Here is a 25301-nt window from a genome sequence, read left to right on the forward strand (position 1 = left end):
ATGTAATGTATGTACACAGTGACTGCACCAGCAGAATAGTGAGTGCAGCTCTGGAGTATAATACAGGAGGTAACTCTGGATCAGTACAGGATTAGTAATGTATGTACACAGTGACTGCACCAGCAGAATAGTGAGTGCAGCTCTGGAGTATAATACAGGATGTAACTCAGGATCAGTAATGTAATGTATGTACTCAGTGACTGTACCAGCAGAATAGTGAGTGCAGCTCTGGAATATAATACAGGAGGTAACTCAGGATCAGTACAGGATAAGTAATGTAATGTATGTACACAGTGACTGCACCAGCAGAATAGTGAGTGCAGATCTGGAGTATAATACAGGAGGTAACTCTGGATCAGTACAGGATTAGTAATGTAATGTATGTGCACAGTGACTACACCAGCAGAATAGTGAGTGCAGCTCTGGAATATAATACAGGGTATAACTCAGGATCAGTACAGGATAAGTAATGTAATGTATGTACACAGTGACTCCTCCAGCAGAATAGTGAGTGCAGCTCTGGAGTATAATACAGGATCAGTAACGTATGTATGCATTGACTATATGTTCATTATTCTATGTATAAACTGTTGTTCAAAGAGGAACAAACACAAGGAAAAGTATGTTGATTGTCAGGAAAGTCATTAGTTTATCCAATTCCCTGTAATCAGTAATTTTCCAGCTATAATTGCTCTTGCGCTCAGTATAATCTCTTCTTGCGCTCAGTATAATCTCTACTCGCGCTCAGTATAATCTCTTCTTGCGCTCAGTATAATCTCTTCTTGCGCTCAGTATAATCTCTTCTTGCGCTCAGTATAATCTCTTCTCGCGCTCAGTATAATCTCTTCTTGCGCTCAGTATAATCTCTTCTTGCGCTCAGTATAATCTCTTCTTGCGCTCAGTATAATCTCTTCTCGCGCTCAGTATAATCTCTTCTTGCGCTCAGTATAATCTCTTCTTGCTCTCAGTATAATCTCTTCTCGCGCTCAGTATAATCTCTTTTCGCGCTCAGTATAATCTCTTCTCGCGCTCAGTATACTCTCTTCTTGCGCTCAGTATAATCTCTTCTCGCGCTCAGTATACTCTCTTCTTGCGCTCAGTATAATCTCTTCTCCCGCTCAGTATAATCTCTTCTCGCGCTCAGTATAATCTCTCCTGGCGCTCAGTATAATCTCTCCTGGCGCTCAGTATAATCTCTCCTGGCGCTCAGTATAATCTCTCCTGGCGCTCAGTATAATCTCTTCTCGCGCTCAGTATAATCTCTTCTCGCGCTCAGTATAATCTCTTCTTGCGCTCAGTATAATCTCTTCTCGCGCTCAGTATAATCTCTTCTCGTGCTCAGTATAATCTCTTCTCGCGCTCAGTATAATCTCTTCTCGCGCTCAGTATAATCTCTTCTCGCGCTCAGTATAATCTCTTCTTGCGCTCAGTATAATCTCTTCTCGCGCTCAGTATAATCTCTTCTCGTGCTCAGTATAATCTCTTCTCGCGCTCAGTATAATCTCTTCTCGCGCTCAGTATAATCTCTTCTCGCGCTCAGTATAATCTCTCCTGGCGCTCAGTATAATCTCTCCTGGCGCTCAGTATAATCTCTCCTGGCGCTCAGTATAATCTCTTCTCGCGCTCAGTATAATCTCTTCTCGCGCTCAGTATAATCTCGTCTCGCGCTCAGTATAATCTCGTCTCGCGCTCAGTATAATCTCGTCTCGCGCTCAGTATAATCTCGTCTCGCGCTCAGTATAATCTTTTCTCGCGCTCAGTATAATCTCATCTCGCGCTCAGTATAATCTCTTCTCACGCTCAGTATACTCTCTTCTCGCGCTCAGTATACTCTCTTCTCGCGCTCAGTATAATCTCGTCTCGCGCTCAGTATAATCTCGTCTCGCGCTCAGTATAATCTCTTCTCGCGCTCAGTATAATCTCGTCTCGCGCTCAGTATAATCTTTTCTCGCGCTCAGTATAATCTCTTCTTGCGCTCAGTATAATCTCGTCTCGCGCTCAGTATAATCTTTTCTCGCGCTCAGTATAATCTTTTCTCGCGCTCAGTATAATCTTTTCTCGCGCTCAGTATACTCTCTTCTCGCGCTCAGTATTCGGGCTTCCCGGGTTCGTCGCTCTCTCATATCCGTCTATAGTAGCGATCAGCGGGTTTTTATGGCTCCGCCATTGATTTTCTTGGTCTCTTTACATCCTCGGCGCCTCCTTGGCAGGTGCAGAGGTAGCAGCAGTCAGATCTCCTCTGAACAACCTCTAGTCTCCCGGACCGCCGTAGCCCCCCGGAGTCGGCCCAGGAGACGAGTTGACATTTTCTTTGAAGGTTAAGAGAACTAGGAGAGTGTAATCAATGTGACGCCATAATTACTGTCGCCCGTAATGTAGTCGTCCCCGAGGGCCGCCGGCCCGGCTGATGATCGCTGCGGGACGTGAATTATGAGGAAGGGAACATATTTACTTGCGCTGCTCTGCGCTCCCGAGCTGCGATTCCTTCTGGAAACAAAGACTTTTAAAGGAGTTTTTTTTCATTATAAGTAACAAGCTGCTTATCCTGAGCGAGCGCTAAATAAAGATCACGGCTCACTTTCCATAAAACTGCAAAAACAGGCGGCAGATGATATTAACCAAAGCAAATAGTTCATAAGTGCGGGAAGGAGGCAGAGCAAGACTTCCGCATAGTTACATGGGTGAGCGCCAGGATTTAAAGGGGCTGTCCATGACAGGTCAATAATATCAGACTTGTGGGGGTCCGACACCAGACCCAAACTCTGTACACTTTGTATTTGGTTCTGCACCTTGGCTCCTATTCACTTCAATGGGAGCTGCAGTACTTGAGAGTGACCACTACACAGTATATGGTGCTATTCAGTTCTGCCACCATATACTGCACATTAGCTGATCGGTGAGGGGGTGCCAGGTGTCGGACCCCCATTAATGGCCGTTCGACAGGATAGGCCAAGTCTTTTAGCATTAATACTTTAGGGATTTTTAAGTTCCACCCACAATCGTGCGCCCTTCTTCCTTCATATTTGCACAAACCCCACTCGCTTGAGGCTTTTTCACTTCTTCAAGTGGGAACATTTTTTATATTTTATGTTCATTTATGTTTTAATTTTTCACCATTTTCAACATCTCCGTTTGCTGTCATTGAATATATTGATGCATTTGTATTAGGGCTCATTCACATTTGTCTCATGTCCGTGCCGCTCTCAGTCTCGAATCCGCGGCTGATCCCAATACGGTTTTCCCCAATGTTGTGCACTTGTCCCCGTAGGTTCCTTTTATAGAAGGAAACGGAGGCAGAAAGTAGACTTTTTTTTTTTTTGATGTTTTACCTCCATTCTCTATTCAGGGATAACGGAAACGCGTGTTGTGAGAGCCGCATTCAGTCCTCATTTATCAAGGTTAGCTGATGTGTTCAGTAACGAGCGCCTCGTCTCCTTTCACCCAAAAAACCCCTCCGCTCTCTATATACAGTGAGATATTCCTATACCTGATGGGTCAACGTGCGCTGTGTCACTGCTGGAATAGGGCTGATTGCTTCATTATAACATAGAGCAGCAATGAATAGGTAGTGACGCGGTCTGCAGCGCAGCAGTTGAGCAGATTGTGCACTCTTGTAGGTTTTTTTGCGGTAAAGTATAACAATTGATATTTGCCTTACTACTGCTGCGAGAAGGGATAGGGGGTGAGCAAAGGAGGCAGAAGAAGGGATGGCGGGAGCATGCGGTGGATTGGATGGCAGGAGAGCGAGGCGGAAGGGATGGCGGGAGAAAAGAGGCGGAAAGGTTGGCGGTAGACCGAGCGAGGCGGAATAGATGGCGGGAGAGCAAGGGAAAGGCAGACGTAATGGCAAGAGAGGGAGGTAGAGGAAGTCAAAATGGTGAGAGAGCGAGGGAGAGGCGTAATGGTAAGCAGGAGTGTAAGGGCGAGGTGGAAGGAAAGTGCCGGAGAGCGAGGAAGAGGCGGAAGGGACATTGGGACAGCGAGGGAGAGGCGGATAGGATGGTGGTAGAGCGAGGAAGGGACGGTGGTGGAGCAAGGAAGGGATGTCGGTAGAGCGGGGAAGGGACGTCGGTAGAGCGGGGAAGGGACGTCGGTAGAGCGGGGAAGGGACGTCGGTAGAGCGGGGAAGGGACGTCGGTAGAGCGGGGAAGGGACGTCGGTAGAGCGGGGAAGGGACGTCGGTAGAGCGGGGAAGGGACGTCGGTAGAGCGGGGAAGGGACGTCGGTAGAGCGTGCAAGGGACGTCGGTAGAGCGGGCAAGGGACGTCGGTAGAGCGGAGAAGGGACGTCGGGAGAGCGGAGAAGGGACGTCGGGAGAGCGAGGGAAGGGACGTCGGGAGAGCGAGGGAAGGGACGTCGGGAGAGCGAGGGAAGGGACGTCGGGAGAGCGAGGGAAGGGACGTCGGGGGTGCGCGGAAGGGACGTCGGGGTTGCGCGGAAGGGACAGATAGGACTGCAAGAGAGCGAAGAAGGGAACGATAGGACGGCAAGAGAGCAAGGGGGAGACCGATAGGACGGCGAGGGAGAGGCAGAATGGAGAGGAGGAAAGAAAAGACAAGATAGTAAATGGTTGAAGGGAAGATGAGGGAGGCATATTCCTGTCTAGAACATTTGTGCTGGCCGGATCAGTCAGCCCGTCCACGCTCTGCAATTTTCAAAGCTTCCTTGGAGTTGAATAGATGGACCCGTGCCTGCGTCTCCTTATCTTCTGTTTCGAGAACACGTTGCTCCTTCGCGCTTTCTGGAATGAAGTCCCAACCGCGGGACCTGCATCCATCAGTTGTTTTCATGAATTCCTGTAGATATTCCATAACTGCCCCTGAGGGGGGATAACACCGCACTGTACAAAGTCTTTAGTCTTCATCTTTATTATTACAAAACATATTAAAAAAAATCCCGGCAATATAATGTCACGTCTCTAAACGTCCATAATACAATAATGTAACATAAAAAACTATAAAGAAGCCAGATGAGCGGTGTATGCGGTGTCTACACCTACAAACGCTGCGGCTATTAATATAATAAGCTTACAGTACAGAAGTCAATATGACTTAGTGATATTTAAGCCCACGACTGCTTAAAGGGGCAGTGTGACTACTGATTCAGAAGAGGCTCCAGATAAATACAGTGGAAACAGTGGTCTGTCTTACAATCTTGAGTATGGATATTTACACATTTTGTTGTTTTTTTGTTTTTTTTTGTTATTTTTTTTGCAGTTCAGACTTGAAATGAGCAATATGTCCCCTCTCTCACCTATTTGTTAGTGATTCAATAGTCAGGCACCACCCATATTCTGGTCGTAATAGACCATCGAATCAATGAATTTTTCTATCCCACTAGTATCTTTAATGACGACCTGTCACTTGGTATAATGTAACTATTATTTTTTTTTTACATGGTGTAATTGCCACCGTTCTCCTGAATCCGGCGTTGTTTTTCTTTTGTTCCTGCGCCTCTCCGTTCCTGAGATATGGCCCTTTCTTCCCTGTATATAAATCTAGTCTTGTTAAGCAAGTGGGCGTGGTCTCTCATTTTCTTTAGGCGTATTTTTGAAGACCACGCCCAGGTGGCTAAATAGACTAGATTTATATGTAGGAAAAAAACCTCATATCTCCACAACGGAGAGGCGCAGGACTAGGAGAAAAACATCGCCGAATTCAGGAGAAAAGCGGCGTTCACACCAGGTAAAAGAAAATATACATTATTAGTAAGTGACAAATCCTCTTTAAATTATAAGAATAGCTGACTTTTCACTTTCCTTGCATACATACATAAAACATTGTAACATTCTGCCTATTGCTACATTCTAATACTATGCAAATTAGCCCTCATCCAGAAGAAAGGGGATTGGGCTAATTTGCATATTTTTTCATCATGAAGCATTGCCCATAAATAAGTCTCCATACACTGCTGCATCTCTTTCCTAAGAGTAATAATAAGTACACCCCTCCCCCAAAGTCATGAATTATTGACAGGTAGCTGCTACCAAAGTTAAGACCTTCTAAAATTTGGTCGTTTTGGATTGTGCCATGGTTCATCCCATAGAAAAGATTTTCGCATGTGATCCTTTAGGCCGTCTACCAGAAGCGTACGAGGGGGTCTAGTATTGCGCCTTATTCTAGATCAACCTCTTACGAAGATAATTGGGTAAGCATTAAAGGGTTATTCCCATCCTAAATATTTTTGGCACATTATTATCGGGAGGGGGCGCCACACAGTCCTAAGGAATAAGGGCGTGGCGCTCAAGTTAGGGCTGTGTTGGACATGGGCGGCTGCCGACATGGAGGGGATGTATCCAATGGGTCAGTAAGGGGGTCCCAGAGCTCGAACCCCAACCAATCATAAATTTATATAATGGGAATATATATTATATAATGGGAATACCCCTATAAAAGTAGCTTTCTCCCCACTAGATCAGTCATTAATGGTGTGCGGTACCCTGCGGCCTGATGAGTTTTTATGATCTCCACCGGCTATATCGTGGCTCACAGTTCATAGTGATGAGTCTACGGCTTCTTTCATCAGTCCCGTTGCGCGCCCCATGTGGAATCTCTGCAGTCCCTGTAGGACCGCTCTTAGTCCCTTAGTATGGGAAAGTCCTCCATGATGTATCTGGTGACTGATGTCAAGCTTGTCCCTCAGTCGAGGAGCCCTTCGGCTCTAATCAAAGTTTTCCATCTCTGTGCGGTAGAGCATGATCTTGGTGGACCTGAGAGAGTACATTCTCCCCTTCTCTGGTTTCCAGGACAAGCCTTGTCCTCGCCGTCTCTCTCCTTTCACCCTTGGTCTGTACTTTGCGTTGAGGTTGGTTCCTCCGCAGGACGCTTTCCACCAGCCGCCTGCAACAAAACCGTGAGATATTTAGCCTAAACATTGGAGGTGGCAACTCTTCAGACAATGCAGATTTATTACTTTGTTGAAAACCTTTATAAGTAGCGTATTTTTCATTTTATAAGACTCACTGGATTATAAGACTCACCCCAAATTTAGAGGCGGAAAACAGGAAAAATATTTTTTTAATGTTAAAAAGGGGGTCCATCTTATAAGCCTAGTGCGTCTTATAATATCTCACCAGGGGGTGCGGCAGTGGAGTGGCACAGGACCCAGGGTCGGCAAAGCTGCAAGCTCGGAGGAGGGGGTGTCGCGGCTCAGGAGGGTCAGTGGACGAATGGTTGGCAATACTGCGGGCTCGGGGGTGTCACCTTGGCAGGCGCCATTCATCTGCCGGCGGACTGTGGGCTCGTTGACACAATGGACTTCAAGGAGATGGCCGTGGCCGCTGCGCCTTCGCAGATTGTCAGAATGGACTTCAAGAAAATGGCCTCAGAGGCCAATCCGTGCACGTACCGCCTCTGCGGCCACGTTCTTGAAGTCAATCGCCGGTGAATCAATGGAGCCCACAGCCCGCCTCCGCGACACCTCCTGAGCGCACAGTATCGCCGGAATGCCCTGAGTCGCTTCACTGCAGTGACACCCCTTCCTCCGAGCCCTCAGTATAGCCGGTCCTGCCTCCTTTGACACCCCGCTCCACCGCCACAGTAAGCCATATCCAGATTATAAGACTCACCCCCATTTTACCCCCAGATTTTGGGGAAAAAAGTGCATCTTATGATCCAGAAAATATGGTATTTGTTCCAGCCCGGCCACACTAAAGACTTCCTGGGCGTATGAGCAAGTACGATTTTGTTTGCAAAAATGGGTTAGAGGAGTTTGAGGGCCTTAAAGGGGTTTCCTGGATTTTGGAATTGATGACCCATCTGTATCTGTCAGATAAAACCTCAACATCACATCACGGTGGTCCAACATCCGGCACCCGCACCAATCAGATGTTTTAGGTTTGGGGCCTTTCAGATATAAGCTGAGCTGGAACAGCAGAGCTCCACACACCGTGTAGTGGCCGTTCTCAGGTACGGCAACTTAGCTTCTATTGAAGTGAATCACAGCTGACCTTCAGTACCCAGGAAAGACCTCTACACTGAACAGAACTGTTGTCAAACCGGAAAATAGCTGATCAGTGGGTTTACTGACATTTAGACACCCCCCCCCCCCCCCACGGAACATTTATAGTGTAATCAGCCAGAAAATCACAGCTCTGTACTCCATGTAGTGGCAGTTCTCAGTTTCTACAGCTCAGATCACATTCACTTCAATAGGAGTTGAACTGCAGTACCTGGCAGTGGCCACAGCACAGTATCCTGAACTGTGCTGTTCCAGCTCTTGCACCGTGTACCTCCTGATTTCATTGAACCTGCTAACAGGTCAGTGGAGGTATGACACCCAAATCAGCTGACATTAATGACCTTTCTAAAAGTTAGGTCACTATCAGTCCTGGACAACCCTTTTAAGAAGATGTGTTTTTCTAGGAAAATAAAAAGCCATGTATAAATTGTAATAAATAATTGCCCTTTTCATTCCTGATTGCATTGTTTAACGACTCTCCATTCATTCTCTGCCTGGATGCAGTGGTATCACTGGAGCCCCTTAATTTTTGGGGGCTATAATATGCAAATTAAAGACTTTAAAATCACGTTAAAAAGGCAGAAATGTGTTGATCATCGAGGGTTAACATCTTAGTACTGGATTAAGCAACTTATCCCATTGTGCAATTATTAGGCAAATAGAAGGTTTTGCTCACTTGTTCCAGTATCTTTCCCATGTCTGTGCACGGCCGTCTTTAAGGGGTTATCCAGCGCCTATGCTTCCTCATGGGGAAGTGAGAGTCATTTGGCTGACTGCTCTAATAATTTAGGGGTTATGCATGAGACCTACCGACAGATGTCGATGCCTTTTGCTTCCCAATGCAGGAGTGAGTGGCACTGGATAACCCCTATAGGTTGGCGCTGGGGGCTGTGTTGCGTCGCTGGGGGCTGTGTTGCGTCGCTGGGGGCTGTGTTGCGTCGCTGGGGGCTGTGTTGCGTCGCTGGGGGCTGTGTTGCGTCGCTGGGGGCTGTGTTGCGTCGCTGGGGGCTGTGTTGCGTCGCTGGGGGCTGTGTTGCGTCGCTGGGGGCTGTGTTGCGTCGCTGGGGGCTGTGTTGCGTCGCTGGGGGCTGTGTTGCGTCGCTGGGGGCTGTGTTGCGTCGCTGGGGGCTGTGTTGCGTCGCTGGGGGCTGTGTTGCGTCGCTGGGGGCTGTGTTGCGTCGCTGGGGGCTGTGTTGCGTCGCTGGGGGCTGTGTTGCGTCGCTGGGGGCTGTGTTGCGTCGCTGGGGGCTGTGTTGCGTCGCTGGGGGCTGTGTTGCGTCGCTGGGGGCTGTGTTGCGTCGCTGGGGGCTGTGTTGCGTCGCTGGGGGCTGTGTTGCGTCGCTGGGGGCTGTGTTGCGTCGCTGGGGGCTGTGTTGCGTCGCTGGGGGCTGTGTTGCGTCGCTGGGGGCTGTGTTGCGTCGCTGGGGGCTGTGTTGCGTCGCTGGGGGCTGTGTTGCGTCGCTGGGGGCTGTGTTGCGTCGCTGGGGGCTGTGTTGCGTCGCTGGGGGCTGTGTTGCGTCGCTGGGGGCTGTGTTGCGTCGCTGGGGGCTGTGTTGCGTCGCTGGGGGCTGTGTTGCGTCGCTGGGGGCTGTGTTGCGTCGCTGGGGGCTGTGTTGCGGCGCTGGGGCTCGTGTTGCGGCGCTGGGGCTCGTGTTGCGGCGCTGGGGCTCGTGTTGCGGCGCTGGGGCTCGTGGTGCGGCGCTGGGGCTCTTGGTGCGGCGCTGGGGCTCGTGGTGCGGCGCTGGGGCTCGGGTGCGACGCGGGGGCCTCTGGTGTGGCGCTGGGGCTCGTGTTGCGGCGCTGGGGCTCGTGTTGCGGCGCTGGGGCTCGTGTTGCGGCGCGGGGGCTCGTGTTGCGGCGCTGAGGCTCGTGTTGCGGCGCTGAGGCTCGTGTTGCGGCGCTGGGGCTCGTGGTGCGGCGCGGGGGCTCGTGGTGCGGCGCGGGGGCTCGTGGGGCGGCGCTGGGGCTCGTGTTGCGGCGCTGGGGCTTTAGTACAGCATAGCCTCTGCTTAGTGTGTTACCTGATGACAATTCTGCAGGACAGTTGAGGTGTTGGGATTGATGGTCGCTGGTAGAGAAGGGCATCGGAGTGTATTCGGGCAAAGCGCCGGGCACGTTCCCCAGGACCTGGGTCAGCTGCAGGCTGTAGCTCGTGTCTTCATTCCCCAGGGAGAATAAATACTCCACAAAGCGATTGTTGTTCTTCCAGTCCTGCAGCTCTATGTGCAGGATGTAATCCGCTTGCTGGGATATAGAGAAGATCTTCTGGAGGCCGAGCCAGAATTCACCTGGAAAAAGAGGAAACTATGAATCCTCAGGGGAAAATGTCTTAAAGGGGTGATCTGGGATCAGGAAAAAGCTGCACACGGGCAAAAATAACATTTGTTGATGGTCGAATATCCCATTAAAATCCTTAAAGGGGCCATCTAAGGTGATGAAAAAGCTGCACACAACATCAGCAATACAGGCAAGATAAATCACACCCCTGCCCTTTAATTCTGAGCCCTGATGCCCCCGCTCCAGATTTCAGCGGTCTTATGCTGTATACTTCAGACATCACGAGCGGGGGGCATCGGGGCTAAAACGGTGGGAAGAGAACAGGCGCCTATAACGTTACTTTACATGTATTCTCCTGCTGTGTGCAGCTTTTTCATTACCTAGGACAACCCCTTTAAGGCTCTTAAAGGGATATGCCAGTATTAGAATTTTTTATTTTTTTTTTAAAGTAATAAAAAGTTAACTTTCTCTATCGTTTCATTGGGGGACACAGGACCATGGGTTATGCTGCTGTCACTAGGAGGCTGACACTAAGTAAACAGAAAAAGTTAGCTCCTCCCCAGCAGTATAACCCCTGAGCCGGAGGCGGGCTCAATCAGTTTTTTGCTTAGTGTCGTAGGAGGCTGATGTGGGCCGACTGGGCCCCCTTCAGCCACTTGTTTTTTTGCGTATATTTTTTCTTTTTTCTCTCGGCGACGCTCGTCGCTCTCATCTGTTGGATTTCTCTTTTTCTGCAGGTATCGTTTTCTCTACCTCAGCTCTCGCAGCCCGTGTGGGTACCACTCCCCTGGGTAGCAGAAGCTTGTTTCGTCGGGCCCTCTCCCCCGTCCAATTCCACGGTACCACTCCCGGGTTGGCACGCGGGGCTAATCCTTCCTGGGCACCCCCTATTCACCCTGCGGTATCACTCCAAAGGGTGCAAGGGGCATACAGCAGGGACTGGACCTCGCAGCGCGTTTGGATGATATCGGGCCCGCAGCGCTGCCTCACTACAGGGGGCTCCCTGCCCCCACCAGCGTCCATCTTCCTGCCTGTCTGCCTGCCTCATTCTCTTCTGCGGCCCGCAGCCAGCCCTCCGGTGTGCGGAGCGGACACAGGTGCAGAGCTCCACGCCTGCACACTGCCAGATGCGGCGCCGCCGACCAGGTAGGACACTCACCCCCCCTTCTCCCGGGCGGCTACAAGATATAGGCCCCGGTCTGGGCCTACTCACCGAGCACCCCGGCCTCGCCCCCACCCGGCGCTGGAGTCCACACAGGCAGGGCTCGGCCGGTGCCCGGACATCTCTGCCGCGCCGCCGCTCCCGCAGGTAGGACCCCCGGTCTCTACCTTCCCCTGCGCCGGCGGTTTCAAATTTAGGCCCCGGTCCGGGCCTACTCACCGGGCGCCCCGGCCGCATCTCCATCCGGCGATGGAGTCCTTCTCCGCGCCTGCGGTGCTCGTCACTGCCGTGCCGCCGCTCCTGCGGGTGGATCCGCCGGTCTCTGTTTTCCCCTGCGCCGGCTGCCTCAAAATTTAGGCCCCGGCTTCGGCCCTGTCTCCGGCGTCCCAGGCCCGCCCCCCGCCGCATCGCTATTGGCCGCCGGCCGCTCCGTCTCCGCCCTCCGCTCAGCCCCAGACATCACAGTGGGGGCGGTGGTTGCGTTTTCCCGCTCTCCTGGGCCCACCTCCAGCCTCCTCAGCGTTCATTAAAAAAAAAAAAAAAAAAAAAAAAAAGGTGATTATGGCAAACTCCTGGTATGCGGTTTACTGACGCTGCAGCAGCCCGTATATCAGGGGAAGATAAACCCTAGTTTCCATGATGATTAAATACAGTGGGGTTTTTTTATCAGGGCTTGCGTTTTGTACATTATACATTAACCTCTTCAGGTACTTTTTTCAGGTTTTTTGCATCAGGACACATCCCAATAGGGTTAGTCTAAGAGCTCTCAGAGCTGAGTTTTTTTTTAATTATTTGGGACCGGTAGCTCAAGTTTGCGGTTCCCTTAATGGTAATTTCCCGCACATAATGGCAGATTAGTGTTGACAGCTACCGCAGCCCCTGGCACCGCACGCCCCTGTGTCTCGCCCCTGCCGGCTGGTTAACGCCCTGTCTCAGGCCATATATTCCCTCGCTGACGTCCCTCGGGTTCGTGCGCATGCGCTGCGTCCCCCGCCGACGCTTGGTCATACCATCCACAAGACGGCGCCATTCCCTCGGGGAGACAAGTCCCGTACCAGGGACCTTTTTCCTAGGCTGGAAGCGGACCTGCCAGGTCTCGTCTTTCGTGGCCCCCCAGTTTTCCACCTTATTCCCCAGGTCCAGACTGCCCTTACTACGGTAGTCTTACGACCTCTCGGGTGTTGGCCCAGGCTTTCCATCTCCGCTGGACTCCGAGCAGGACCTAGAGGTTTTGGCGCAGGACGCATTAGTATGCTAGAAACGGTGAGTCAAGCCGTAAGGCTACGGACAGCCCCTCTTCTCTCCGTGCACCCAGGTCTCCTTTAGGGCGTTGGGAGCAGACCCTTGATGTGCTCGGGGGACATCCAGAGTTCGCCGAGTTACCGCGTGTTCACGGACAACTACCAGACACGACGTTTGCCTGCGGTAAGCCATGTCATTGTCTTTTTTCCCTTCTCCAAAGGGGTTTTCGGAAAGTATGGCCAGGCTACACTGGAGTCTTGGATTGATTACAGACATCTACCAGACACGCCGTTTACCACCGGTAAGTCGTGTGTTTTTGGCATTATCATTCCCCCGAAGGGCTCTGGAGAGAGGGGGCAGTCACCTTGCAGAGACGAAGACGGCAGGCCCCTTCGGTTTCAGTGGAATACAGTTCGCCGTGTGACTGTGATAGCACGGATAATCCCAGGCCTCGATTTCTACCAATGGTAAGTCCTTTTATTGTCATTACCCCTTATAAAAAGGGGCTCCAAAAGGAAGGGGCACTCCACCCTGTGGTCGACCCGCCTGTGTTCCTCCGGGTTTCTCGTCCCGAACGTGGCGTCCCTCAGAGAATCAGCGGACTCCATACGCAGCGGACCAAGTTCCACCTATCCCGTCCCAGGACTGGTTATCATCTTCAGTGAGTACCCTCTCTTCACATACCTGGGGCCTGCCTACTGCTCGGCCTGAGCCTCTACCATCAGTGTGTCCACCTGTCGAGACCTCTGACTCGGGATCAGGAACGCAGATTTGACATCTAGGAGGTCACTGACTTCCCTTCCGACTTTAGGGAACGCCACTCTGAAGATAGGCGAGTCCAGTGGCCCCACTTGGCTACGTCAGAGTAGAGTACTTCTCTACCCTACACTACGTAAGGGAAGGATTCATCCTTTTCCCTGCATCGACCCAGATGCATCAGGATCGTCCCCTCACACTAGGTCCCAGCCCGTTCACGCCGCACCCGTCAGGAAGCCTCTATCCCTCCAACAGCCCCTCCACCTTGAGTGGCAGTGGACCGTTCCAGTTTTTTATCAGAGCGCTTGCAGGGATCACTGTCCCTGCGCACCCTACTCTACAAGGCTGCTAGGTTCTCTACGCCCAAGTACGGCCGGGAGGCCCAGAGTTCTCCCTTCAAGGATCCTTGCTTGGGGTTTAGACCGTCATATTCACTTTTCGCTACTAGCGCAGCTGAGATACCGGAAGGAGTCCTACCAGACCCCGGCTCGGTCCATCATCCCTTAGGCACGTTTTTTTTTTTTTTTTTTTTCGAGCCCGTTCAGGGGTAGCTACTCCTCACGCAGGAATAGTTTTTTCCTTCCTGGCACAGAGTCCCGCGTACCCTTGCCACCCGCTCCCGTTTTGGCTATGCGAGCCCTCGGCAGTCTGTGGCGGTGATAGCGACGGTGCACGTACCAGATTCATCCCTTACTCTCCAGTGGACCACACTGAAGATCGGAGACAAAGAGGGTTCCGTCTTCGCGGGTGATCCGCCAATCTCCTCATAGCGGACCAGTCTTCGAAACCGTCCCTTGGGAAGCTTCCCTTCCCTCCTCTGGAGGATATTATCAACCGTCACCAGTCTCCCGTGCTAGGGTAGGCTGCCCCCACCATTCCTCGGCACGGTCCCGAGGGACAGCCCTAGAGCGTTGTCTCCCCTTCAATATTCCGGAAGCCAGAGCCATCCTGTTAGCACGGCTTCAATTTCTTCTCTGGGTCGGGGTTTGCCACAGCGGCGACGTGCATCATCCACCAGGTAGACGCAGAGAGTTCATGGCAAGGGAAGAGGCCAAGAAAATCTTGCCCGAGGACGGGTCCCTTAACTCGCTGACCTCGGCAGTACATCCCTAGCATGGACGTTTTAGACGGCCGATTTTTTTCGGTAGGAAAGACCTCCCTTAGGAAAAGGGCTCCTCAACAGGGGAGTCACCAGTCAGTTCCCGGGCGAGGGAAGACCTCCAGTCGTGGACCTATTGTTCTCCCGTTCCAGCTTTCAAGTCAATGGTACGTCGAGTGTACCACCTGCTCTGGACTAGGTGACGACGCCCTCGACCGGTCGGGTAGCCTTTTCAGGTTCTCCTGCATCTTCCCGCAGTTTCCCATGGTCTCGAGGGTTCTCAGGATGGACCAAGGCAACGATGCCTCTGGAGTGTCCCAAGCGAGCATAGTTCGCATAGCCTACTCAACTCCTCACGGAGGCCCCGGGGCTCCTTCCCGACCGCCAAGTTCTCCGTGTCGGGGCCCCTCTCTTCTACCAGGACTCAAAGTCCCAAGTTCGACGGCCACGCCAGTGGATCCCGGGCTCTGCCTCGGTCAGATCTGTTGACAAGAGGATTACAGACAACATTGAGGGCCGGGAATCCAGTTTCCTCCAGGATTTATTTCCACTAGGAAAGAGCTTCCCGGTGGGTGAGGACCACATCTTCCCTCCTTCTTGCTGGCATTCTTCCAGTCAGATCCGAATGCGGCCCTCTCGCGCGTCCGTGTTTCGGCCAGGTGTCGGCCCGTTTCGCTTCGGTGTGTTCAGAGTCTTTTCACTTCCCGTCCTCCAATCAGGGCCTTCGCTCAGAGAAGCGTCCATCTGGCTCGGCTGTTTCATCGTTCGCTAAAAACGTGGGTCCTTATTCCAGTGAGGGGTTCGTTCAAGGTAACCCTTTTTGCCCGGCTCCACCTGTTTTTGTTAGGTGGGCTCCTCGTGGACATCTTGTTGTTACAGACAGCATCGGGGCGGACAGCCCTCTTGTCGCTCTTTCCCCCCTTTTTTGTTTTCCAGCTCCTCCAGCAGGACAAGGGGAGGCTCCGGCCAGAACTCTTCGTTCCTGTCCAGGGCAGCTCGCTGATTCCTTCCAGAAGATGTGTTTAGTTTTTGGTTTTCGGTTCTAGTCTCCTCTCTCAGCCGGAAAGGGGCCTAGTTCGTTCCAGAACTGGTACGAGCCCTCAGTCTTACATGTCTGCAGGACACCCCTTTCGGTTACACCGACACCCAGTCCACCACGCCACCCGTTCCCAAGGGGCGCATGCCGGCGCCAGAGGCCAGAATTGTCACATGGATCCATTACTCCATAGGTGAAGACTTTCGCTTGAAGGGCGGACTTCCGCCACGGGCTACCGAGCAAGGGGTACCCTTTGGACGATTGGACTCCAGATGTCGATCGTCCAGGTTCCCTGGGCCGCCACCCGATCTAGTCGGCATACCTTTACTAGTTTCTACCAGGGTCACACCCAGGCTTCGACAGCGGCCAGTCTTGGAGTAAGGTCTGCGGGTGGCAGTGGCACACCTGTCACAACGTAGGTGCTTGTACGTCTGGCGCGAGCCCGACAGGGGGAAGCGGTTGCCTTCCTGTCTCCGGTGATGGTTTCTCTTCCCACCCAGGGACTGCTTTTGGACGTCCCATGGTCCTGTGTCCCCCAATGAAACGATAGAGAAAGAAGGATTTTTGTGTACTCACCGTAAAATCTCTTTCTCTGAGTCTTCATTGGGGGACACAGCACCCACCCTGCTTGTGTTATTGGTTATATATATTACCTGTCGGTTGCATCAGTGGCCATTTCCCCAGGCCACTAGTCACACGATTACTGGTCATAGTTTTTAACTTGTTTTATCCAGGATTGTTTGATTCTCCTCCTACTGCTTGTGCACTAAACTGATTGAGCCCGCCTCCGGCTCAGGGGTTATACTGCTGGGGAGGAGCTAACTTTTTCTGTTTACTTAGTGTCAGCCTCCTAGTGACAGCAGCATAACCCATGGTCCTGTGTCCCCCAATGAAGACTCAGAGAAAGAGATTTTACGGTGAGTACACAAAAATCCTTCTTTTTTTTAGAAAATTGCATAAAGTATCAACTCCTTTCATTGCGCGTCCATCACATGAGCAGGTCTAAAGCTTTACCCCATGTAAGTAAATGGTAAACGTTCTCGCTGACAGCAAGCAGAGACCTTAGACAATTGTTAGCATAAACTTTAGCGGCAATATTCTTTTTCATCTGCTTTTGCGTTGGATTAACGATTCAATGAAAGTTTAGATTGTAAGTATATATATATATATATATATATATATATATATATATATATATATAAATGTTTTAAAGCCCCTGATTCATTGCTTGCAGCCGCGACCCTGCTATTCATGAATCAGCAAGCTCAGGATGAGCAGAGCAGAATCTCTTCCCTTATAACAGTTGTATTATTTATAGCCGGGGGGGTCATTGCTTTGTGTCTTCATTGACCCCCTTATCTCAGTGAATCTGTATTTATAGTGATCACGTGCAGCGGTAGTCGCCCCTTGTTGCGTGTTTTGACCCAGCGCGCGGTGTTGTGCCAGCGATCACCGCTCAGTTAGTTCTGGGTCTGAGCGCGGTGATTTATTAACCAGTGTAAATAAAGGTGGTGTCGTCTGACCGGGCAGCGGCCCCCGGTGATTGGCCCTCCGGGGTTGGACCATGGGCTCCTCAGCTTGTTTGCCTCTTTAGATAAATATGTGATTTTTGCCGGTATAAACGGCGTTTGCACGGGACCGCGTGATGCAATGGGGTCATACAGTAATGGGAAATCATAGGAGGGTCCGCGGTTATCTATCTTGTGCCAAGGGTCAGCGTCACGGTGCCGTCTGTATGTGGGTCAGCCCCCTAATATCATTCTCGAGCGCCATTCTGATATTAAAGGGGTTGTCCCAAAAGTAGTATTTATCTCCTATACACGTTATAGACGATAAATGAGTGATTGTTGCTGAGACCCCAAGTTATCCTGAGATAAGGGGGTCCTGAGCCCCCCCGGTGATTATTTACAGGTGCCATGGTGGCCCGCGCTCGCTGTGAGTGCAGCCGTGGTGGCCCGCGCTCGCTGTGAGTGCAGCCGTGGTGGCCCGCGCTCGCTGTGAGTGCAGCCGTGGTGGCCCGCGCTCGCTCGCTGTGAGTGCAGCCATGGTGGCCCGCGCTCGCTCGCTGTGAGTGCAGCCATGGTGGCCCGCGCTCGCTCGCTGTGAGTGCAGCCGTGGTGGCCCGCGCTCGCTCGCTGTGAGTGCAGCCGTGGTGGCCCGCGCTCGCTCGCTGTGAGTGCAGCCGTGGTGGCCCGCACTCGCTCGCTGTGAGTGCAGCCGTGGTGGCCCGCGCTCGCTCGCTGTGAGTGCAGCCGTGGTGGCCCGCGCTCGCTCGCTGTGAGTGCAGCCGTGGTGGCCCGCGCGCGCTCGCTGTGAGTGCAGCCGTGGTGGCCCGCGCGCGCTCGCTGTGAGTGCAGCCGTGGTGGCCCGCGCGCGCTCGCTGTGAGTGCAGCCGTGGTGGCCCGCGCGCGCTCGCTGTGAGTGCAGCCGTGGTGGCCCGCGCTCAGTATTGCTCCATCTACAGACACTTTGTGCCCGCCGTTCTCACCCATCAGTGCGGCTCCTAGCGATTGGGCATTTATCACCTGCTCTGACTGTTACATAAATATATCTTACTCTTTCCATAGTTATCGGGGAAAGCTGGGTGACAGTCAATCCTGGTGTAAGGCCAGTCATTCATGTGATACATCTACTCTGACAGCGTTGCCATTCAGGAGTCTGGGAAAGCTGGATGACGGGCAGTTCTGACATCAGGGCAGCCATTCATGCGATACATCTACTCTGACAGCCGCTGCCGTGCCGTTCAGGAGTCTGGGAGAGTTGGGTGATGACACTTACTGGATGTCACCCACCTTTTCCAGGAATGGATATAACCATCTAATGTATTTTCACAGCTCCTCCCTGCCCGGATTTATTTTTTTAAGCCTTTTTTAAAGGGATTTCGAGGGATACAAAATTACAAGATAAACTCACCCCTGAGGTCACCGAAGCCTCTGGTGTAATCTTCCCAGGTCTGGTTAAAGTCCACGGATCCATCTGTCCTTCTCTGAATAACCGTCCATGCCGCATCTAAAAGACACAAGGAGGACTTAGGACTAACGGTGGATGCAGGACTCCTGCGAGGGACATTTGTGCAGTCTAATGCTTTTCCTGCTGTGGATCCTTTTGCTGCCCGTACATATGTTCAGCACTGCTCATAGAGAAACGGAAAACCTGCAGCTGCATCCCCCTCCTCCCCTGCTTCATTTCAATATATCCTTTTAGTAGAGGGTGATTTCAGGCAAGAAATACTCTGCAGGCTGGGACAGGAGAATGATAAGATGCCTCCTGCCCCTGTACAAGATGTATTTCAATAATTAAGAGGGGAAATGTTGTCCTTCCCCTATTTAAAGGAAAAATACCACTATGCGTACATTTCATCTTAGGCTGCTTTCACACTACGTTTTTTTAACATACGTCATGAACGTTACTTTGCTGTAAAAGTGGATCCTGTTTTTACAAAGAAAAACGCATGCAAACGCATGTGTTATTTTGCAGGATCCTGTCACTTGAAGTTTATGGGCGGGCATTGGAGTCATGTGATCGGGAGTGAGGGGAACTGAACGTGAAAGACTGGGAGCCGACATCCAACAGCTGTGGAGGCTCGTAACCAAGGTAAACATCGGGTAACTAAGCGAAGTGCTTTGCTTGGATACCCGATATTTACCTTGGTTACGAGCGTCCGTAGCTGCCTGCTCCCTGCACACGTAACCAAGGTAAACATCGGGTAACTAAGCGAAGCGCTTTGCTTGGTTACCCGATATTTACCTTGGTTACGAGCGTCCGCCGCTCTCAGGCGGGGAAGAGAGAGAGAGAGGGAGGGAGGGGGAGAGAGGGAGGGGGAGAGAGGGAGGGGGAGAGACTGATCACGCCAGGCTGGTTTCTGGGCATGCTCAGTAGAGCAAGTAGGATCCTGTCTATCAGCATGCCAGCGTTCACATGCGTTTGCGTGCAGTATATTCAGGATCCAGTGAAAACCAGTATTTGGACGCAGCTCAAAAACGCTACAAGTAGCGTTTTTGAAAAAAGTTAAAAAACTGCAAGTCGCTGGATCCTGACTATAACGCACGCAAACGCATGTTGACGCGAGTCCATTGCAAATGCATTGAAATGAAAACGCATTTGCATTGGATTCGTTTTTGCATTAAAAAAACAATCATGACGCATGTTAAAAAAACGTAGTGTGAAAGCAGCCTTAGTGTACATCCACCCCCAGTGATGGGGATATTAGCAGAGGGGGACCTGATGTGCCCAATTCATGGATGAGCCCAGGGAACCATTACCTGCGGTGAAGTCACAGTAGACGCCAAACTCTGCGCTGTTGTTGGGTCTTATGGTGTAGACGCCGCTCCGCCGCCCGCCCTGGCTGTGAAGATCATTGCAGTCTCGCGGAAGATCTGAAACTGCTGGAGAAATATAGACGTGTATATATATCAGCGTAAAAATGACCGCAATATTCACATTATTTGCACCGGTTTAACATCGGAAATAATTAACAAATTATGGTGAAAGTCAGGCGGGGTGCAGGTCTATTAAAGGGGGCAAAACTTTCAAAACTTTTCAAAAAGTTTGGAAAAAGAAAAGTGGCAACTTTTTTAATGTTCAAGGATCCTTGTTTTTCTTTTTCAGCTGTGAGCGCAGGCTGCAGTGTAAAGTATGGGGGTTTAAATAAAATCTTGACCAAGATACAAACATCCATTCTTTATACTGCAGAGAAATGGGAAAATGGAGCGAAATGGAAAGATGTTTTATAAAAGTTTGTTTTTCTTTGGAACTTTATAAAAGTTTTGATACAGTGGCCGAGGCTCTCCTGCCCCTGCACGATAAAGCATATCCTTTAAGATGGCACCAGAAATGACTGTTTTGGGGAGATCAGAGCCCCTCGATCCTTCCTGTGTACACAGGTAGATTGCAGACCCCCCTAGTGGTCATGTGCAGCTTTTACAGCGCCTTACCATTGGGATCCAGCATCTGATTGGTTGAGTTTGAGCTTGAATTGAAGGATCGGGGGTCATGGAGCTTGTAGCTTCTGGGTGAACCCTTCTTAGTGTCCCCGACGCTGGAATTGCTGATCTGGAAGAGAGAGGATGATGGTGAATATCCCCGGCCATCATCCCCCACGCCAGAAAGTGAGATTTCTTCCTTTCCATATCCTACTTGCAGAATTGAAAAGTACAGAGGCGGAATAAGATTAGTATAACATTTTCTGCTTTCTTCCTAAAACAGCGCCCCCTTTGTCCACAGGTTGTGTCTGGTATTGCAGCTTACGTCCATGGTAAATCACCAGCAAGAAAAATATAGTCAATATAAAAATTAACTTTTATTGAATAAAAAATATTAAAAGAAACAGGATGTCTCAGGAAAACAAGCCCCCCAGAAGGGGTTAAAAATTGTATCACAACTTGTTGTTGTTATGTTGGGAACACAAAAAGAATTTACATAGTTAATATCACCCCGTATTAATGGTGTATATAACAATGGAACAATATACTAATAAATATATATACTAACACGAGTGTGTTTTATAAAAAAGCAATAATTCCAAACAGCTGATGACAAAGCAAGTAACAGAACATATACCTACGGGGTATCACAAAAGTGCAAGTAAGTGTCCCACCCTCTCCGACGCACGTTTCGCACTTATAGCGCTTCTTCCAAGAGTGAAGTCTTACTCTTCTTTTAATATTTTTTATTCAATGAACAGTTAATTTTTATATTGACTATATTTTTCTTGCTGGTGATTTACTATTGATTGTCTGTATTTCTCCAATACTGGTATACTAAAAGTTGTTGGCGTTGATGAGCTTACGTCCATGGTAGTAAATGGAGTCAAGCTGCAATACCAGACATAACCTGTCGACATGGGGGGGGCGCTGTTTGCTCAACAACACCTTTACATCTTCAAGTCCGCACTATTGCAAGGGGGTAATGCCGTATACCCGGGTGTTAAATGACATATCTTACCTTGTCTTCAAGGTCCTTAATTTGGCCATTCTGGTAATCGAGCTGCACGTTCTGATCTGCGACCACCTTCAGGAGGCGGCGTATGTTCATGTCTTGCTGCTCCACGTATTGCTGAAATACATTTTTTTGTGATATTTAGACATTTGGGGGGTAAATTGCAGCAGATATAAATTGTCTGATGTCAGTTGCTCCTTAGCAGCCGATCACTGATTGTCCATTTCTAAAAAAATGACTGCTGACAAAACAGTGTCCCCAAGTATAAGGCGCGAGCGAAGTACCGGGGACCAAAGGGGCCGAACCTTCCTGTTGTGGAGATCTCAGACCCTGGAGGAATCAGACAAGCCTTAATATGTGGGGGAGCAAAGACGGACGACGAATCACCGAACCTTTAACTCATTGCAGCATGGAAAGTTTTGCAACTTTCTAGGATACGTTTAATTCATCACAGTGCTCAAAATCTCTGCTTGCTTCACTCATTGAAAAGACTGAGCAAAAAAAACACATATTTTTTACAGCTGGAGGTTTCATATTTGTATCTATATTTATATAAATCCTGGCCTCCTGATGCGTTGCGTTCCCTTTCTCTGATGCATTGCGTTCCCTTTCTCTGATGCATTGCGCTCCCTTTCTCTGATGCCCTATGTTCCCTTTCTCTGATGCCCTACGTTCCCTTTCTCTGATTCATTGCATTCCCTACACTGATGCATTGCGTTCCCTTTCCCTGATGCATTGCGTTCCCTTTCCCTGATGCATTGCGTTCCCTTTCCCTGATGCATTGCGTTCCCTTTCCCTGATGCATTGCGTTCCCTTTCCCTGATGCGTTGCGTTCCCTTTCCCTGATGCGTTGCGTTCCCTTTCCCTGATGCGTTGCGTTCCCTTTCACTGATGCATTGCGTTCCCTTTCTCTGATGCCCTACGTTCCCTTTCTCTGATGCATTGCGTTCCCTTTCTCTGATGCATTGCGTTCCCTTTCTCTGATGCCCTACGTTCCCTTTCTCTGATGCATTGCATTCCCTACACTGATGCATTGCATTCCCTTTCCCTAATGCATTGCATTCCCTTTCCCTGATGCATTCCGTTCCCTTTCTCTGATGCATTGCGTTCCCTTTCCCTGATGCATTGCGTTCCCTTTCCCTAATGCATTGCGTTCCCTTTCCCTAATGCATTGCGTTCCCTTTCCCTAATGCATTGCGTTCCCTTTCCCTGATGCATTGCGTTCCCTTTCTCTGATGCATTACGTTCCCTTTCTCTGATGCCCTACGTTCCCTTTCTCTGATGCCCTACGTTCCCTTTCTCTGATGCCCTACGTTCCCTTTCCCTGATGCATTCCGTTCCCTTTCTCTGATGCATTGCGTTCCCTTTCTCTGATGCATTGCATTCCCTTTCCCTAATGCATTGCATTCCCTTTCCCTGATGCATTGTATTCCCTTTCTCTGATGCATTGCGTTCCCTTTCTCTGATGCATTGCGTTCCCTTTCTCTGATGCATTGCGTTTCTTACCCTAATTAATTGCTTTCCCTGCTGTAATGCGTTGTGTTCCCTATTGTTGATGCATTGTGTTCCCTCTTCTGATGTGTTGCATTCCCCACCCTCATACATTGCGTTCCTTTTCACTGATGCATTGCGTTCCCTGCACTGATGCATTGCGTTCCCTTTTCGCTGATGGCAGATAACTGAGAACACTAGCTTGCCCTATAGTTGATTTAACAATCTCCTCCATGGCATACCTTCTGCATAGCCTGAGGCCAGGTACAGAGCAGTGAATAATTCGGTTTGGTGGGGTATAGTTTGGGCACAGGAGGTATTTCCTATGCAGCATGATGATGATCCACCCAGACAGGCACGGCACCATCTGTAAAGTCTACGAGTCTGGGCACAGCGCTGCATGAATTTGTGCAATTTAAATAATTTTGCATGTGACCAAATGAACGTGATTGGGTGGTCCCGGGCCCCCAATATGGGACATCGGGAAAGATCTTGCCCTTGGTAATATAAAGCCACCATTACCGCTCACTTGAATTCGTCACCCAGCTTTTCCAGTGTGCTGAATGGTAAATCTAGCTATGTAAGCGGTTCTGCGCCCCCCCCTTACTGCAGAGCTTGGTAGGTTTGGCACCACGCAGGAATAATCTGCACCACTACATGCTCTCTTGTAGAGAATTGCTTAAAAGGCAACTCCTCAATTCATGGTCTCCTTACCTTCAATGAGGCCAATTCTTTGTGGTCCTGGAACTCTTGGTGGCCCTCGGTGATCTGATTCAGCTTCTCCTCAAGGCGCCCGATCTTGGCCTGAAGTTGGACCTTGTCCTGCAGGAGATGCTCGATCTGGGAGTAGATTTTACTCGACAGGTTTTTCAGCTCCTCGTTGTTTTCTTGCAACTTGGACGTCTTCTCCTTGAGCTCCTCTTCCTTCTCCCGGATCTCGTTGGTCTGTTCCGAGAGGTCGTAAAAGGATTTGTCGAAAAGGTTGAGCTTCTGAAAGATCTCGTTGATCTGCCCCTTGGTCTTGTGGACGAAATCCTTCAGGCCGTGGCCGAGCTGCAGGAGGCCGTTGGCCAAGATCCTCACGTCGTCCAACATGGCGAAGCGAGATTTAGGTTCTGCGGGTAACGAGTCGAACTGGCCGTCCTCATGTTTCTCGATGGACGCGGAGAAGACCAGAGGCAAGAGGAGGAGGATGAGGACTTTCATCTTCGCTGCGAGGGATCCTGCTGCTGAGTGTTTCCTTCCTGCCTCACTATTAGGCTATATATATCGCTGCGGAGATTAGGCGCAGACAGTGAACTGGTTGATAATTAAACGAGACGCTTGAACTAATGTAACCTCTGCCCAACTTTTTTTTTTTTTGCCTTCCGCAACGTGGAGCTGACACAACAGCCTGAAGAAAAAAAATCATTCATATAAGATCCGGAGTGTACAAAACAATCATCATCATCTTCACGGTGTCTGCTGGGACGGCCTGACCTTTGTGTGCTGTAAACTCCCTGCACAGAAAACAATCTGCTGCTTTACCATGTAAACCCCCCACACACTTATTTTCTTTTTTTTTTTTTCCAAGGATACGCAGAAGGAATTTGCTGTTTTCTTGGTATTGCTGTGTTGGGTCAGGATACAATTTGAGCCATGTGATCGCACACACAGAGTTTACATCCAGGATTGTTTACTTTGTGTGTGGATGTGATGACTATTGCACGAGAGCGGTTAGTTATGGACGTGGACTCTGCTACAAACTGATGGCATGTTTTAGCTCTTTTCCCGCTCTTGTTGGGTCCGCCGACTCATTTCTCGCCTTCGCTGGCTCCACCAGCTCTGTTCCCGCCCTCGCTGCATCCGCTGGCTCTTTTCCCGCCCTTGCTGCATCCACCGGCTCTTTTCCCGCCCTCGCTGCGTCCGCCGGCTCTTTTCCCGCTCACGCTGCGTCCGCCGACTCTTTTCCCGCCCTCCCTGCGTCCGCCAGCTCTTTTCCCGCCCTCGCTGCGTTCGTCTGCTCTTTTCCCGCCCTCGCTGCATCTGCCGGCTCTTTTCCCGCCCTCGCTGCATCTGCCGGCTCTTTTCCCGCCCTCGCTGCATCCGCCGGCTCTTTTCCCGCCCTCGCTGCATCCGCCGGCTCTTTTCCCGCCCTCGCTGCATCCGCCGGCTCTTTTCCCACCCTCGCTGCATCCGCCGGCTCTTTTCCCGCCCTCGCTGCATCCGCCGGGTCTTTTCCCGCCCTCGCTGCATCCGCCGGCTCTTTTCCCGCCCTCGCTGCATCCGCCGGCTTTTTTCCCGCCCTCGCTGCATCCGCCGGTTCTTTTCCCGCCCTCGCTGCGTCCGCCGGCTCTCTGCCC

The 25301-nt window shown here is 50.7% G+C and overlaps 2 protein-coding genes across 16 annotated transcripts in view; one reads left to right on the forward strand and one right to left on the reverse strand.

The window, feature by feature from the left end:
• DOCK7 (dedicator of cytokinesis 7) overlaps nucleotides 1-25301 on the forward strand; it is a 177487-nt gene that overhangs the window by 31893 nt on the left and 120293 nt on the right. The window lies entirely within an intron of this gene.
• On the reverse strand, nucleotides 4850-24312 carry ANGPTL3 (angiopoietin like 3). Of its 2 annotated transcripts, none has more exons than XM_075320361.1 (7): nucleotides 23674-24312; nucleotides 21475-21585; nucleotides 20466-20583; nucleotides 19794-19913; nucleotides 18445-18540; nucleotides 9981-10247; nucleotides 4850-6839 (listed from the first exon to the last, which is right to left on the reverse strand). In XM_075320361.1, exons 1-7 carry the CDS (start codon nucleotides 24163-24165, stop codon nucleotides 6661-6663), a joined length of 1383 nt encoding a protein of 460 aa, XP_075176476.1. In that variant the 5' UTR covers nucleotides 24166-24312; the 3' UTR covers nucleotides 4850-6660. The 2 variants fall into 2 exon arrangements, with proteins under 2 accessions (XP_075176476.1, XP_075176475.1); XM_075320360.1 differs by having other exon boundaries at nucleotides 19794-19916; nucleotides 23674-24311.

The sequence above is a fragment of the Anomaloglossus baeobatrachus genome, chromosome 8 (genome assembly GCF_048569485.1).
Source record: "Anomaloglossus baeobatrachus isolate aAnoBae1 chromosome 8, aAnoBae1.hap1, whole genome shotgun sequence".
Taxonomy (NCBI): Eukaryota; Metazoa; Chordata; class Amphibia; order Anura; family Aromobatidae; genus Anomaloglossus; species Anomaloglossus baeobatrachus.

Coding starts and splice junctions, on each gene's coding strand:
- ANGPTL3 (XM_075320360.1), bottom strand. CDS start 24,165: ATGAAAGTCCTCATCCTCCTCCTCTTGCCTCTGGTCTTCTCCGCGTCC. Junction 18,541..19,793: donor CTACTGTGACTTCACCGCAG/GTAATGGTTCCC, acceptor TGTGTCTTTTAG/ATGCGGCATGGACGGTTATT. Junction 10,248..18,444: donor AGGCTTCGGTGACCTCAGGG/GTGAGTTTATCT, acceptor CTCTTTTTCCAG/GTGAATTCTGGCTCGGCCTC.